A 12917-nucleotide genomic window follows, 5' to 3' on the forward strand; every position below is an offset into this window, starting at 1 on the left:
ATTAAGATTATCTAGAGTTATAATATTAGCGCCTCTAAATATTAAAATATTAATTAGGCTAGTATTAAGATTAAGATCCTTAGGGAAAATATTAAAGTCCTTATTATATAAATAAAGCGGAGGATAAGGAAATAAGTTTTTTCCCCTTTTAACCGGGAGACCTATACCCTTATTAGTATAGGCAATGCGGCGGGTAATATAATACCGCTATAGCTTATTTTTAAGATATAGCCTATATTAGATTAGGTATATATAGATACCGATCTTAATATCTATTTCACCTAGTCTAATATAGCCTTTTTTAATAATAAGATTACTCTTAAGTAAATAATATATTTTAATTAATATTCTTAGGCTAAATCCGCTAAGGCATAGTATATAAGAAAGATATTTAAGGAGTAATTTAGGTATAATAAGTTCCTTAGAGATCTTATATAAAAGTATATTTAATATAATATTCCTCCTATCTTATAGGCTATTAATATAATTATCTAGAGACTTATTATCTTTAATAGCTTTATAGGATATAAGGTCTTTATTATTAGAGAGTATTATATTAAGTTTTATATTATTATAGCTTCTTTATTGCCTTACTTTATATATATATTATAGCTAATAGATATTAAAGTCTTTTAGCTATTAAAGAATACTTATTAAAAGCTTCTTAATAAGTAGCTTTAAAAAGGAAATATCTCTTTCTCCCGCGTTAACTTTATCTATAGCTTTTAGATAAGTTATATCTCTTCTTTTATATTAATAGACTTATTAAGTTAAAGTAAGAAGTTTTTAAAGAAAGATTTATAGTATATAATATTATCTTAGGCTTCGAGAAGTTAAGTATTTATCTACTAAATCCTAAGCTAGTAATAATATACCTAGCTAAGAAGTAGCTTTAGGCAAAATAGGCTATTAACCTAGCCTATGCCTCCCTTCTCCCTAATAAATCTCGCTTCTAGGCCGCTATAGATACCGCTAAATAACTCTTAGACCGCTATAATAATATCTTTAGCTCCCCTATATATATTAGGCTTTATTAGATATATAATATTATTATAGAAGCTATAATTCTTAAATCTATAATTACTACTTATATTAATAACCGCCGGGCTTAGATTAAGAAGAGATATAATATTAAGAAGAGAGGGAAAAAAGTAAAGCTAATAAGGGATTTTAATTATAATATTAGTCTATAAGAGATTTAAGAGTAATAAGAGGAGGTTATCGCTAAAGCCTAATAAAAAGAGGAGAAAATATAGGTCTAGACTACTTATAGTCTTATTATCTAAGAAATAAAAAAAATTAAAGATTAATAATAATAAGAGAAAGAGATTATTATTAATAATATAAAAAAGAAAATATTATAGTCTTAGTAATTAAAATATATAAAAAAAAATATTAAGTATTATTTTATAGAGATATAATATTTAACTATATATTAAATACTTACTTAAAAGTCTAACCCTTTTATAATAAATATATAATTACTATAAGAAATTAATAAAGCTATTTATAATATTAGTTTTACCTTAAAACCTCTTAGCGTAATAAATTAAACCGCTCTCATAGGAAGTAATAATAATATTACTTTCTAGCTTAAATTAGCTCTTACTAAGGAAGAAAAAAAAGAAAAGGAAGAAAAAGATAATAAGGAACTCCCTCTATTTAAGCCTTTACTATGAATACCTTTATCGCCGCTAATTATACCCTTATCGCCGCGGCTATTATCTTTACTACCTAAACCCCCTTCTATACTATACCTAATATAGCCTTAATACTATATATTAGGGATATAGAGGATCACGAGAATTATTATATAAATAAGGGCTATATAAGAAGCTAGCCCGGAGGGCTAAAAAGACGCTCTTATAGCTAAATTTATATAAGGAATTATCTAGGAAAGCGGCGGCCTTAGAGGCTTAGGCAGCGGCTTTTATTATAGCTATTATTAATATTATTAATATCATTAATATTATCACTTTAGATATTACTAATAGCTTTAACTTACTATTTTATACCTTTATAAATTACTCTAGATAGCTTCTAAAACTAAGAGACCGAAAAAGGCGGCTTTTTAAGGGGGAAATCAGGGCCCCATAATATATCATAATTTTGTGGCCAACCTAGCTTGCTAGGTTGGCTCGCCTGGGTCGATAGACCCACATGAGCCAACGGGTAGTTGTGATGTCTATCGTGCTTTGTAAGTCCCTGTCAATTCGTCGTGGCTTATCACAACGCTAGCTCAATCCTCGTCCATCTCCCCAAGCCCTCCCGACATATAGTCATCCAAGGTCGCCTCGAACGCGTCGATCATGTCATCATATCGACGCTCAATTTGGCGTGTCTGACCAGGGCGGGAAATGTATTTCCACGGTGTGTCAACCATGTCGCGCAGCTCATATGCCAGCCTGCTGAGACACTTGAATATGGGCGGGAACTCGGATACAAGGACGTGAAAGTTGTCCAACGAGATATCATTGGATTTCCTTCTCGCTAGGTCATCAAAGCTCCCGTCGCTCCAACCATCGAGCACGCTCTCTGATGAGGGTTCTTCGTCTCGGCAGATGACCACCCAGAGAAAGACGAAGAAGAAAGAGTCTAGATCATGAAGGCACGAGTGCTGTCCGTATTTCATCAAGTCAATTGACATGAATGGTCTGGTCCCAGCAATCTGTTCGGATATGGTTGAGAGATCTGCTACCTCCTTGCTTAAGTCGAGATCGATCAACATCCCACGTGGCTCCCCTTCTTTCTCAACGTCGGGGATGATAATGTTTCCAGTAGAGATATCTCGATGGAGTATCCCACCGTCAAAGTACAGAGACCGATGTGCCTCGAGGGCATCGCGGAAGGCCTCGAGTAGCTCTGGGATGTCGTCGAATTTCGATATAGGGCGTCCGGACGGAGTGACAACCAGGCAGGACATGTCCAAGTCCTTGGTCGATGTAGCCGCTGGATCAGCGCGCGGGAATTCTCTGTGCCTTACGAGCTCCAAACGTTGGCGGCGATTGGCGGATTCGTCAACCACATGATAGCTGACTAGTCGCACTACTCCCTGGACGTTGCGCCGCTCGGCAAGCCGTAGCATCTGTTCTTCCGGGCTTCGGGATCGCGAACGCCATGAAAACTTGACCACATATTTGTACTCGGAACTAAACGTCCTTGCCCGGTAGCAAATGGTGCATCGGCTCACGATCTTGTGGGGATGTACGAGCGGCGTTCGTTCCAGGTAAAGCTTAGGCTGAGGATAGTAACCATGGGCCGGGATATAACTCCCTATACCATCATAGCGAACGCTTGGATTCACGCCCAACTCGATGTCGGTCATCCATTGGTAGTTCTTAACCACATCGATAATCAACTGGTTTATAATGGTGCCGGGCCATATCGAGTTTGGGTCAAAAGGTGTTGACCCAGAGCAGTACATGCCAGATCGGTCAAACACCCACCGCTCGAGAGAAGAACCATAGACAAAGTATCCATGCACAAATAAACGAGTCGGCTGGCTCCGGAAAACCTCTCGGGCGCACTTGTACAGCTCTCGGATTCCTTGGTGATATCCAAATGCCGTCTCCACGTGGAGACCGACGACCTGGATGCTGTTCCAGCTGAACGGTCTGTCGGATTGGTAAAGCAGAATCGGATGGACACCATCGGGGCAACGATGGGCATGTCTCGGTGGATAAGTTGAAAAGATTGCTAGACGTTTCTCTCTGCGATCCCGGGGGTATAGGGGATACACCTCGTTGAAGTTTGTGGCGTGAAGGGCGTGGTCTCTGACCTCACCCCTGGGTCCCTCCATGATGATGTTCAGTGATGGTTATGCGGAAGACATTTGGGACTGAGATGATTTGCTTTATATCAGAGTCTGGAGCTTGTGTGTGGTTGATGAAATAGTATGAGCAAGTGGGCGAACAGAGTCTGATGCCTGTTTGTAATGTCGAACAAAAGATGCGAGGAGCGATTAGGCTGACTGTTGAACATGTTTCGTAAAAAGAAGTAATAATTAGAGGAAAAAAGGGCTTTATTTGTTTGTTGAAGTAAAAAGGAGGGAATGAAATACTGACAGGAGACGCTCTGTTTATTCTTGTTGGAATTTAAGTGCATAGAGTTCTGTCTCGCAGCACATTGCCTTGTTGGTGTTTATAGTTCCCTGTACAAACGATAAAATTGCCGTGAATAGGCTTCATGAATACAGTCACTTCATCAACGGACGCGGTTTTGAGTCAAGTGATCTGAGATAGACTCCTCGGGGATAGAGTTCACCAGGCACAGGCAGGCAGATATGCCATATTCCGGCGTTAATGCACCATTGAGTTGGCCATCTGTGAGAAACTTTGGTCCCCTTTGTGGCTAGCCCTTTAGAGGAGGATATCAAGACCGTGTTTTTTGTTACTATGCCCGATACACTCTTTGTATTTGCGGAAAGGAAAGTGACACACTTAACAAAGAGGGATAATATCATACACAATGGGATATGTATCCACAGGGGTCAACTCGCATGTCTTGATTCATTCATTTCGACCTGGTGGAGAAGGAGAACCCTATGATCCCACCCTGTTTACATCTGTCCGTTTTTGTTTATTCATTCCTTGATCACCATGATGGTTTCCCCTCCAGGACCCGAGATCCATTGGAATTTGAGCTCTCAACTTGAGCAGCAAACAAACACCTCAAACCACACAATAACCAGGGCAGAAACAACTCATTTTGGAAGCACCCACAGCCTCGAGACACATTCACCTGCCTAAACAGACGAGAGTGGGGTTTCTTGACATAGTTTTTACGTTATTATCCCTTGATCATTGCTAGTCTGTTTCCTATATGGGAAGTTTCCTCGTCCCTGCCGGCGGATACGGGATGTTTCTTCCGGGCCCGGTCATCCAACTTGACTGGATTCTCCCTTGATAGCAACATCAAGAATTCTGTTCATACTCGATGATAGATAATAAGACACTATACAAAGTTGAAGTTCGTGGTGCTAAAACTTGACAACGTTCAACTCCTCCCAATGAACGAGGCACACAAACAAACTAAAAACCTCCCTTGAACTCAAAAACAAAAAACCGCTCTCTTCGTTACAAACACGAGATTCTTGCGGGGACTGTGGGGAGATTCTAATCCCCCATGGGGAAGAAGTAGACCCGCAGTCTGGGGTTTCGTCAAGGGTCACGGAATAACGAGACTCGCATTGGACGCCTTTTCATGACCTGGACGCCTTATTGCTTGTCTTGCAGTTTTCCGGCTCTTCTGGGAAAGCTTATAAAAAGCCATCGGTTGCGTTGCATGTCGACAAGGACTGCAGCTTTATCATTCGCCTAATATCGTCGTCATGGATCAATACATCACCCCTCCTGCCCCTGAGAGCTCCTCGGACAACAAGAAAATCTCAGACATGGACAAGATCGAAGCTGTTCGTCGAGTCTCTGACGAAGCCCTAGGCCAAGTCATGGGCTTAGACTTCGAGGGAGAAAAGACAGCCCAGGGCGATGCCTACTTTCATCGTCTGGGCTGGAAACGCCTCACCGTCGTTCTCATCGTCACTGCCGTCGCCCTCGGTAGCCTGAGTCTCCCTGCAGCATACGCAACGTTGGGGATGATTCTAGGAGTCATAGTCACAATCGTCTTCGGATTTGTTGCCATCTACGCCAGCTATATCATCGGCCTCGTCAAACTCAAGTACCCCGAGGCCAAGAGCTATGTCGATGTAGGAACTCTTCTGATGGGGAAGTGGGGTGATGTATTGTTCAGTAGCATCTTTGTGTGCGTACTTACTCTAGTTGTTGGATCACATTGCTTAACTGGCACCATTGCCTTTGTCACCATGACAGAAAGCGATGTGTGTTCACTCGTTTTTGGGGCCATTTCGGCCATCATCTTGTTGATCCTCGCCATCCCACCCTCATTCTCAGAAGTTGCAATCTTGGGCTACATAGACTTTGCTTCTATCCTGATTGCTATCGGAATCACGGTCATCGCCACAGGGGTGCAGTCGTCTGAGCCAGAGAACCCCTGGTCCGCCTGGCCCAAGGAAAACATCAGCCTTGCTGAAGCTTTTGTTGCAATTTCAAACATTGTCTTTGCCTATGCGTTTGCTAGTAAGTCCTTGAAACCTTGGCCACTTGATATACTAACCCAGAATGCTCAGTTGGACAAATATCCTACATGGACGAGATGCATACGCCAGAGGACTTTACAAAGTCCATCTCGACCTTTGGCGTGATCCAGACCACCATTTACACGCTTACCGGGTCCCTCATCTACGTCTTTGTTGGGCAGGACGTCAAGTCTCCTGCGTTGCTTTCGGCTGGTCCCCTAATTTCAAAGATCGCCTTTGGCCTCGCGATCCCAGTCATCTACATCTCGGGCTCTATCAACACAACTGTCGTTGCCCGGTTTATTCATGGGAGAATCTATAAAAACTCCATCGCACGATACATCAATACAGTCAAGGGATGGATTAGCTGGATAGTGGTTGTGACTATCATTAGCCTTGTCGCTTGGATTATTTCTGAGGCGATCCCTTTCTTCTCGGAACTCCTGTCACTGATTGGTGCTCTTTTCGTGGCGGGAACCTCGTTCTATATTCCTCCGATTATGTGGTATTACCTTCTGAGGGAAGGAAAGTGGTATGAAAAGCACAACCTCTGGACGGCGATGGCAAACCTCACAGTGTTCATCCTCGGGGTCACAGTCTTTTGCATCGGCACCTATGCCAGTGTGGTGGGAATCGTGAGTTCACTTCTTGTCACTTTAATACGGCGAACTAATTGGCTTGGTAGATCAAAAAGTTTGATTCAGGCTCTATCAGTAGGCCCTTCTCATGCAGCGTTGGTCGATGAGTTAGTGTCGAGAGTCTCATCATGACTGAGATGTCAAGCGACAGGATCATCTTGCCTCGTATGATCCCTTCGCCAAGGCGAATCGGCTTGGAATATCTGTTCTGTTGGACGGGTAATGATTTCTCGTTCAGAGCTTTTGTAATGAGTGTTGTATGTATACCGTGTAGTCAGTTTATGATACCTCAACTTTCAGATCGACGCCCTCACCCGACATATGGAGGTCAACGTCGTGAACACACTGGCGAGAATGGTGGACCCGAGGCTTGGAAGGTGACTGATTCTCCCGAGAACTACACCGAGCTCCTGAAGGAGGCCATCATTCGAGTCGAGATCAACGTTGAGCGCACGGAAGGAAAGTTCAAGATGAGCCAGGAGGAGCTGGAGACCGTGCTGGCGTCGTTGAGGGCTTTGGAACGGAAAGGGCCCAACAGGCGGCAGATTTTGTGAAAGAACGATAGGAACTCAAGCATGGAAAATAATAAAGCTGAGATTAGCCATGACACGGCGTATATATGTACTCAGGGGCTCGGAAAAATAGGTACTGAACCCTCCAGTGTCGACGTACTTAAAGCTACCTAAGTACTGGGATTAGGAATGGATCGATATATATGAATAGTATCAACTAAGCCCGAATACCAGAAAGCATTTGAGCAACCATAATTCACAAAGTTGTTTGACGTATGCATAGTTTCCAAATTTGCTTTGGTTGAACAGGCCACTCAGCGTGTGTTGCTTGACATTGCGGTCTTGTTCATTGGCGAAACTCAGTACCCGCCAATTTGGTAACCCAAGAGGACATGATAAAATAATCAAAAGGCTTAGAAATGCCAAAACCGTCATCGGAGAACTAAAACCAGGATAACATGTTATCAATTCATTCAAGGGCGCAAGGGTCATCCGTATTAGTGATGAGACCTGTCATCGCCCGTTTGCATCACAATGCACACCGCCATTGCCTCAACAAATCTTTCTTCAAGGTAGCCTGCCACCTCATGCACCTTCATTCTACTTCGGGAAAATTTTAAGCATTCCAGTTTGGCTTGCATCTGTGAAAGTGAATGTCCCTATGTAGCGCCTGCATCAGCCACAACAGCCTTCAGCCTTGTTGGCGCCGCACCAGCCACCGGATGTTCCGATCGGCGGTGGCGGTCGCCAGCCTCGCCTCGACGAGACCGGACTCTCCCCTCTTCAACCTGCCCTGTTCACCTCGGATCAGCCTCCCAGCTGGTCTCATTCTCCCATCTACGAGAGCCGCAGCTTCACCGGAAAGACGCCTTGAAGGGCGCGTCTCGAGAAGCCATGTCGGCCAACTACTGGGAGTCGACGCAACGTCGCTTCTGGCAGTTCACCAAGGATCAGCTGGTAACGATGCGACAGAAACTCGAAGACGACAACGCCGAACTCGTCCGCATGTTTCCGCTCCCGCAGCAGCGTCATCTAAACATCTACTTTAATCAACGTGCGTTCTTCACCCCGGGCTACGTGGACATTGTCGCTGACTTCTCTGCAGAGTTGATACGGTTAGCAAAGCGCCTCACGATCCGACAGCAGTCCATGGCCACGGCCCAAGTCTACATGAAGCGATTCTATTCCAAAGTCGAGATCCGCCGAACGAACCCATACCTTGTCATCGCGACCGCTATTTATCTGGCATGCAAGATGGAGGAGTCGCCTCAACACATCAGGCTGATCGTGACAGAGGCCCGGCAGATGTGGGGAGACCTCGTCGCCATCGACACGTCCAAGCTGGGCGAGTGCGAGTTCTTCATGATCAGCGAGATGCGGTCGCAGCTCATCGTGCACCAGCCGTACCGGAGCATCAGTGCTCTGCGATCTGAGCTATCGCTGGTGGAGGACGAGGTTCAGCTGGCCCGATCGGTCATCAACGACCACTACATGACCGACCTACCCCTTTTATACGCTCCGCATATTATTGCGCTGGTGGCCATCCTGCTGGCCCTGGTGCTTCGACCGAATAATTCGGCACCTGGACAAAGCTCTGGCTCTGCGGCTGCGGCGGGTCTCGCGGCTGCTCAGCAAGCGCTGTTGCGAGCCCAGGGACAGTCTTCACAGACAGGTTTCTCGGATGCCAGCCCTGCGGAGCCCAAGGAGAAGCAGCAGCAGGCTAGAGTATCGCGTGTACAGAGGTTCGCGGCCTGGCTGGTCGAGAGCAATGTAGAGATCGCGTCCATGGTGGACGCCACGCAGGAAATCATTTCCTTTTACGAATGCTATGAGCAATATAACGACAAGCTTACGCGGGAGCAGATCAACCGGTTTGTGAAGGCTCGGGGGTTGGATAAGTAAGCAGGATTTAGCATGGATGTCATGAGGAACGAGACATGAAGCTTTGGGACGGTTTGGGAATTATACATACATAGCATCGATGCGGCGTTTGGGTGTCTCGTGCCAGTTTATACTGTGGCATATAGATTAAGAATGCAACATTGGCATACTTTACGCTATAAGGCTGATGGCTTGGATGGTGTTTGATAAGATCCGAATCCGACTCCATGGTTGAATCGAATCAATCGACGCCACCACCAGCCACGAAATGTCACCGGACTCCAACTTCAAGGTCTTGGTACCTCGGATCTACACAACCAATCAAAGAGACAGGGAATAACTGCAGGTCAGGCAGGGATGGGAAAACGCCTCCGGATCCGACCGCAGGGCATCAATTGAAGAACAAGACGGGCTAACAGCATGTTTAGATGCATGCTAAGCGAATATTTTGGCTTGAAAAGAAATTCGTTCAAAGCCCTTGAGCCGAGACAGAGCGACTTCTCTGCCAGGTCGGCGGGTCCTTCCGGGGCGCTAGACATAATGCAAGGGCTCTGATTGATCGCCGAGCTTCCCTGAATCCCCCGGCGTTGGCAGCGGGAGGGCCTTTAGGGGCCCTGACGCCCTGTTACGGCACCTCAGCTATGGGGCCTCTACGGCATGTGCTCTGTTCTCCACTGCATTGGATTGGATTTCAGGCTCTTTTACCAACGTCACAACCTGGTCACCCTCTCCCGAACCCTCGTCGATTGGCATCCCCATTGGATCTTCAGCTATCTCCCGTCCTCCAGCTCAGCCATGTCCTCTCCGTAACCCCGATAACAATCGCCGTCGCCGTACCTTGACCTGTTCCGCTCTGTCGACGACGACGACGACTACAACTCCTCTTGCGACCGCCCCTCGATCACCTCTCGAACATCGAATCGCCGGACATATACCTCCCGGCGAGATATGCCGCCGGCGCCTCCTTCGTCATGAGTGTGTCCAAGCTGGTTAATGAAGTCGGAGATGGCTTGAGGGAGTCGCAGAACTCGCGCGATGCCCGCGTCGAGGAGCTATGGACGAGCCTCGAGCCCGACAAGACGGGCGAGCTGGATCTCAAAGGCCTGCAGAAGGGGCTCCGGAGGATTGATCATCGTAAGCGAGCGGGAGCTTGAAAGAGATGGACCTCTGCGACGACATGCTGATGGGCCATCGCAGCCATGAAGAACGCCGACGACATGCTCAAGCGCATCATGGATGAGGTGGACAGGAACCGCGATGGAAAGATTCAATACGAAGGTACGCATGCCTCCATCTCCATCTCTACGCCCGAAGTTCCCGATCCTCCGGAGCTCGCTCGGCAGCTCAACCCGCAAGACAAACAAGCAGGCTCACAGTTTTTCTTTACTCTAGAGTTTCGAAAATTTGTCGAAAAGGCAGAGAGGCAGCTCTTTGCCCTCTTCAGGGCAATTGACAAGGATGGAAACGGAAAGCTCGACAAGCTGGAGCTCCAGACGGCCTTTAAGAACGCCGGTCTCACATTGTCGAACCGCCGCCTCGCCGAGTTTTTCAACGACATGGATCTCAACAACGACGGCTACGTCAGTTTCGATGAATGGCGGTTAGTCACACCATTTTCCATATTTTCTGTTTCTTTTTCTTTTTTTTTTTTTCTTTCAAAAAATCTGCCCTGGTCGTCTCCACTGCATCATCTGCGAGTCTCATTCACCCATTCCCCGTCAGATGATGCTCATGGCTACTGACCGTCAGTCATTTTGGCGGGGATAAACCTCATAACGTCATGTGCCAAGCCCGAGCTCGCACCGGATCGCGATATGCTCTGTTCTCGACTGCAGCCCTTCGGCGCTATTCAAGATTTTGTTTCTACCGGATCTCGCCTTTTTATTCATTTGCAAAGCCCAGATCAGTCATTGCAGCCACTCACTAATCATGCTGCCTCAGAAACTTCCTCCTCTTTATGCCCCCCCACGATCACGATTCTCAGCTCCATGCCGTCCTCGACTTTTACTACTCAGTGGTCAGCGTGACCCCAGAAGGAGACACACTTGTGAGCGAGGAAACATTAGAGGGTCTAGGTACGGACGGCTTCCGCTCCCTTTTCTCAACCCTTTTCGGCTCTCTTCTCCGAGTCGCATTCCCCTTCGACGGTTCAAAACCCCCTGCCGACCGGACGATATCTGCCCAACCAGCCGTCCCCTCGATACTGGATGACGAACCCCAAGACGCGACCGAGAACATGGCCACCGCTGCCGCAGTCCCGTACCCCGACTATGACGACCCGGCTACCGAGACGCCGCCGGAAGTGGCCGAATCCCTGTCACAGCTCGTCGGCGATGGCACCCATGGACACACCACTGGAGTCTCAACAGTACACAAGAAGTATAGACTAACAGACTTTGTACCTGATCCAGGCTACTTTGTTGCGGGTGCCATCGCAGGCGGGGTGTCGCGGACGGCTACTGCACCTCTCGATCGATTAAAGGTTTATCTGCTAGTTAATACGACTATTCGCGCCGAGACGGCGGGCGCGGCGCTCAAGCAAGGGCGACCCGTTGCTGCCTTGAAGAATGCTGCGAAACCATTCAGCGATGCTATCCGGGAACTTGTCAGGTCAGGGGGTGTTCGAAGTCTCTTTGCAGGTAGGTCGCGGTAACAGCGTGACGATTGGGTCACAGACGCTGACAAGCCAAGGAAATGGCCTGAACGTGGTCAAGATTATGCCAGAGACTGCCATCAAGTTTGGCTCATACGAAGCGGCCAAGCGGGCCCTCGCCAACTTTGAGGGCCATGGAGATCCCAAGAAGCTCAGCTCGTGGTCCAAATTCACCTCGGGCGGTCTTGCTGGCATGATTGCGCAGTATGTTTCAGTCCGGGTCTTGGATTGATAGTAAACTGACAGCTATGCAGGGCCTCTGTATATCCACTTGATACCCTCAAGTTTCGACTACAGTGCGAAACTGTTAAAGACGGTCTTCAGGGTTTGGCCCTGGTTCGGCAGACGGCCATCAAGATGTACGCAGATGGTGGTGTTCGAGCATGCTACCGAGGCTTGACCATGGGACTGGTGGGAATGTTCCCTTATAGTGCCATCGACATGGGCACATTCGAGCTGCTCAAGAAGTCTTACAAGAACTACTATGCGAAGCGCGACGGTATGCACGAAGACGATGTGAAACCGGGGAATATCGCTACCGGAATCATCGGTGCAACATCCGGAGCTTTCGGAGCCAGCGTTGTCTATCCATTGAACGTGGTGCGGACACGACTTCAAACCCAAGGAACTGCCATGCACCCTGCGACGTACACGGGAATCTGGGATGTAACCAAGAAGACGATCCAACGGGAGGGTTACCGAGGTCTCTACAAGGGTCTAACACCCAATCTACTCAAGGTTGCACCCGCTCTGAGCATCACCTGGGTGGTGTACGAGAATTCGAAGAGAATGCTCGGCTTGAGTTGAGGATGAATCCGACTGGAAGACGACGACTATACACAAAACTTAGGGGGTCTCCCCTGCACTCTCACGAACCGACACTCCAACAAACACGCGCACGCAACTTTCACATTGACATTTAGGCAAGCGGGGAATCTTAGCGGGAGGACGGGCATTGCGTTACGACGGGGGGGAAATATCAAGGCGTTGGGAAAGGGATTGATATATCAGTGGATGAAAAACTAAGCACCACGCCACGAGGTGATGGGATTACCGCCGAACGTTTCTCGGATTTTCTTTGGCGGAGCAGGAGTCGGCGGTTTTTAGAATTGGATGACATACCTTTTTTTTCTTTTTTT

General features: G+C 47.1%; 4 protein-coding genes across 4 annotated transcripts; 3 read left to right on the top strand and 1 right to left on the bottom strand.

Annotated features, from left to right (window-relative positions):
- Positions 1-2239: 2239 nt before the first annotated feature.
- NECHADRAFT_84008 (uncharacterized protein) lies at positions 2240-3799 on the bottom strand (the record flags this gene model as incomplete). The annotated part of the gene is made up of 1 exon (XM_003048462.1): positions 2240-3799. One exon carries the CDS (start codon positions 3797-3799, stop codon positions 2240-2242), a length of 1560 nt encoding a protein of 519 aa, XP_003048508.1.
- A 1593-nt stretch (positions 3800-5392) lies between these two features.
- NECHADRAFT_95720 (uncharacterized protein) lies at positions 5393-6839 on the top strand (the record flags this gene model as incomplete). The annotated part of the gene is made up of 3 exons (XM_003048257.1): positions 5393-6095; positions 6146-6729; positions 6780-6839. The coding sequence occupies 3 exons, from the start codon at positions 5393-5395 to the stop codon at positions 6837-6839; spliced, it is 1347 nt and encodes a 448-aa protein (XP_003048303.1).
- Positions 6840-8138: 1299 nt separating this feature from the next.
- Positions 8139-9146, top strand: NECHADRAFT_95721 (uncharacterized protein; the record flags this gene model as incomplete). The annotated part of the gene is made up of 2 exons (XM_003048258.1): positions 8139-8298; positions 8350-9146. The coding sequence occupies 2 exons, from the start codon at positions 8139-8141 to the stop codon at positions 9144-9146; spliced, it is 957 nt and encodes a 318-aa protein (XP_003048304.1).
- A 950-nt stretch (positions 9147-10096) lies between these two features.
- NECHADRAFT_95722 (uncharacterized protein) lies at positions 10097-12585 on the top strand (the record flags this gene model as incomplete). Its single annotated transcript, XM_003048259.1, has 6 exons — positions 10097-10259; positions 10323-10403; positions 10518-10725; positions 11067-11764; positions 11817-11982; positions 12033-12585. The coding sequence occupies 6 exons, from the start codon at positions 10097-10099 to the stop codon at positions 12583-12585; spliced, it is 1869 nt and encodes a 622-aa protein (XP_003048305.1).
- Positions 12586-12917: the final 332 nt, after the last annotated feature.

Source organism: Fusarium vanettenii, assembly GCF_000151355.1.
Source record: "Fusarium vanettenii 77-13-4 chromosome 8 genomic scaffold NECHAsca_11_chr8_3_0, whole genome shotgun sequence".
In the NCBI taxonomy this organism is placed as follows: Eukaryota; Fungi; Ascomycota; class Sordariomycetes; order Hypocreales; family Nectriaceae; genus Fusarium; species Fusarium vanettenii.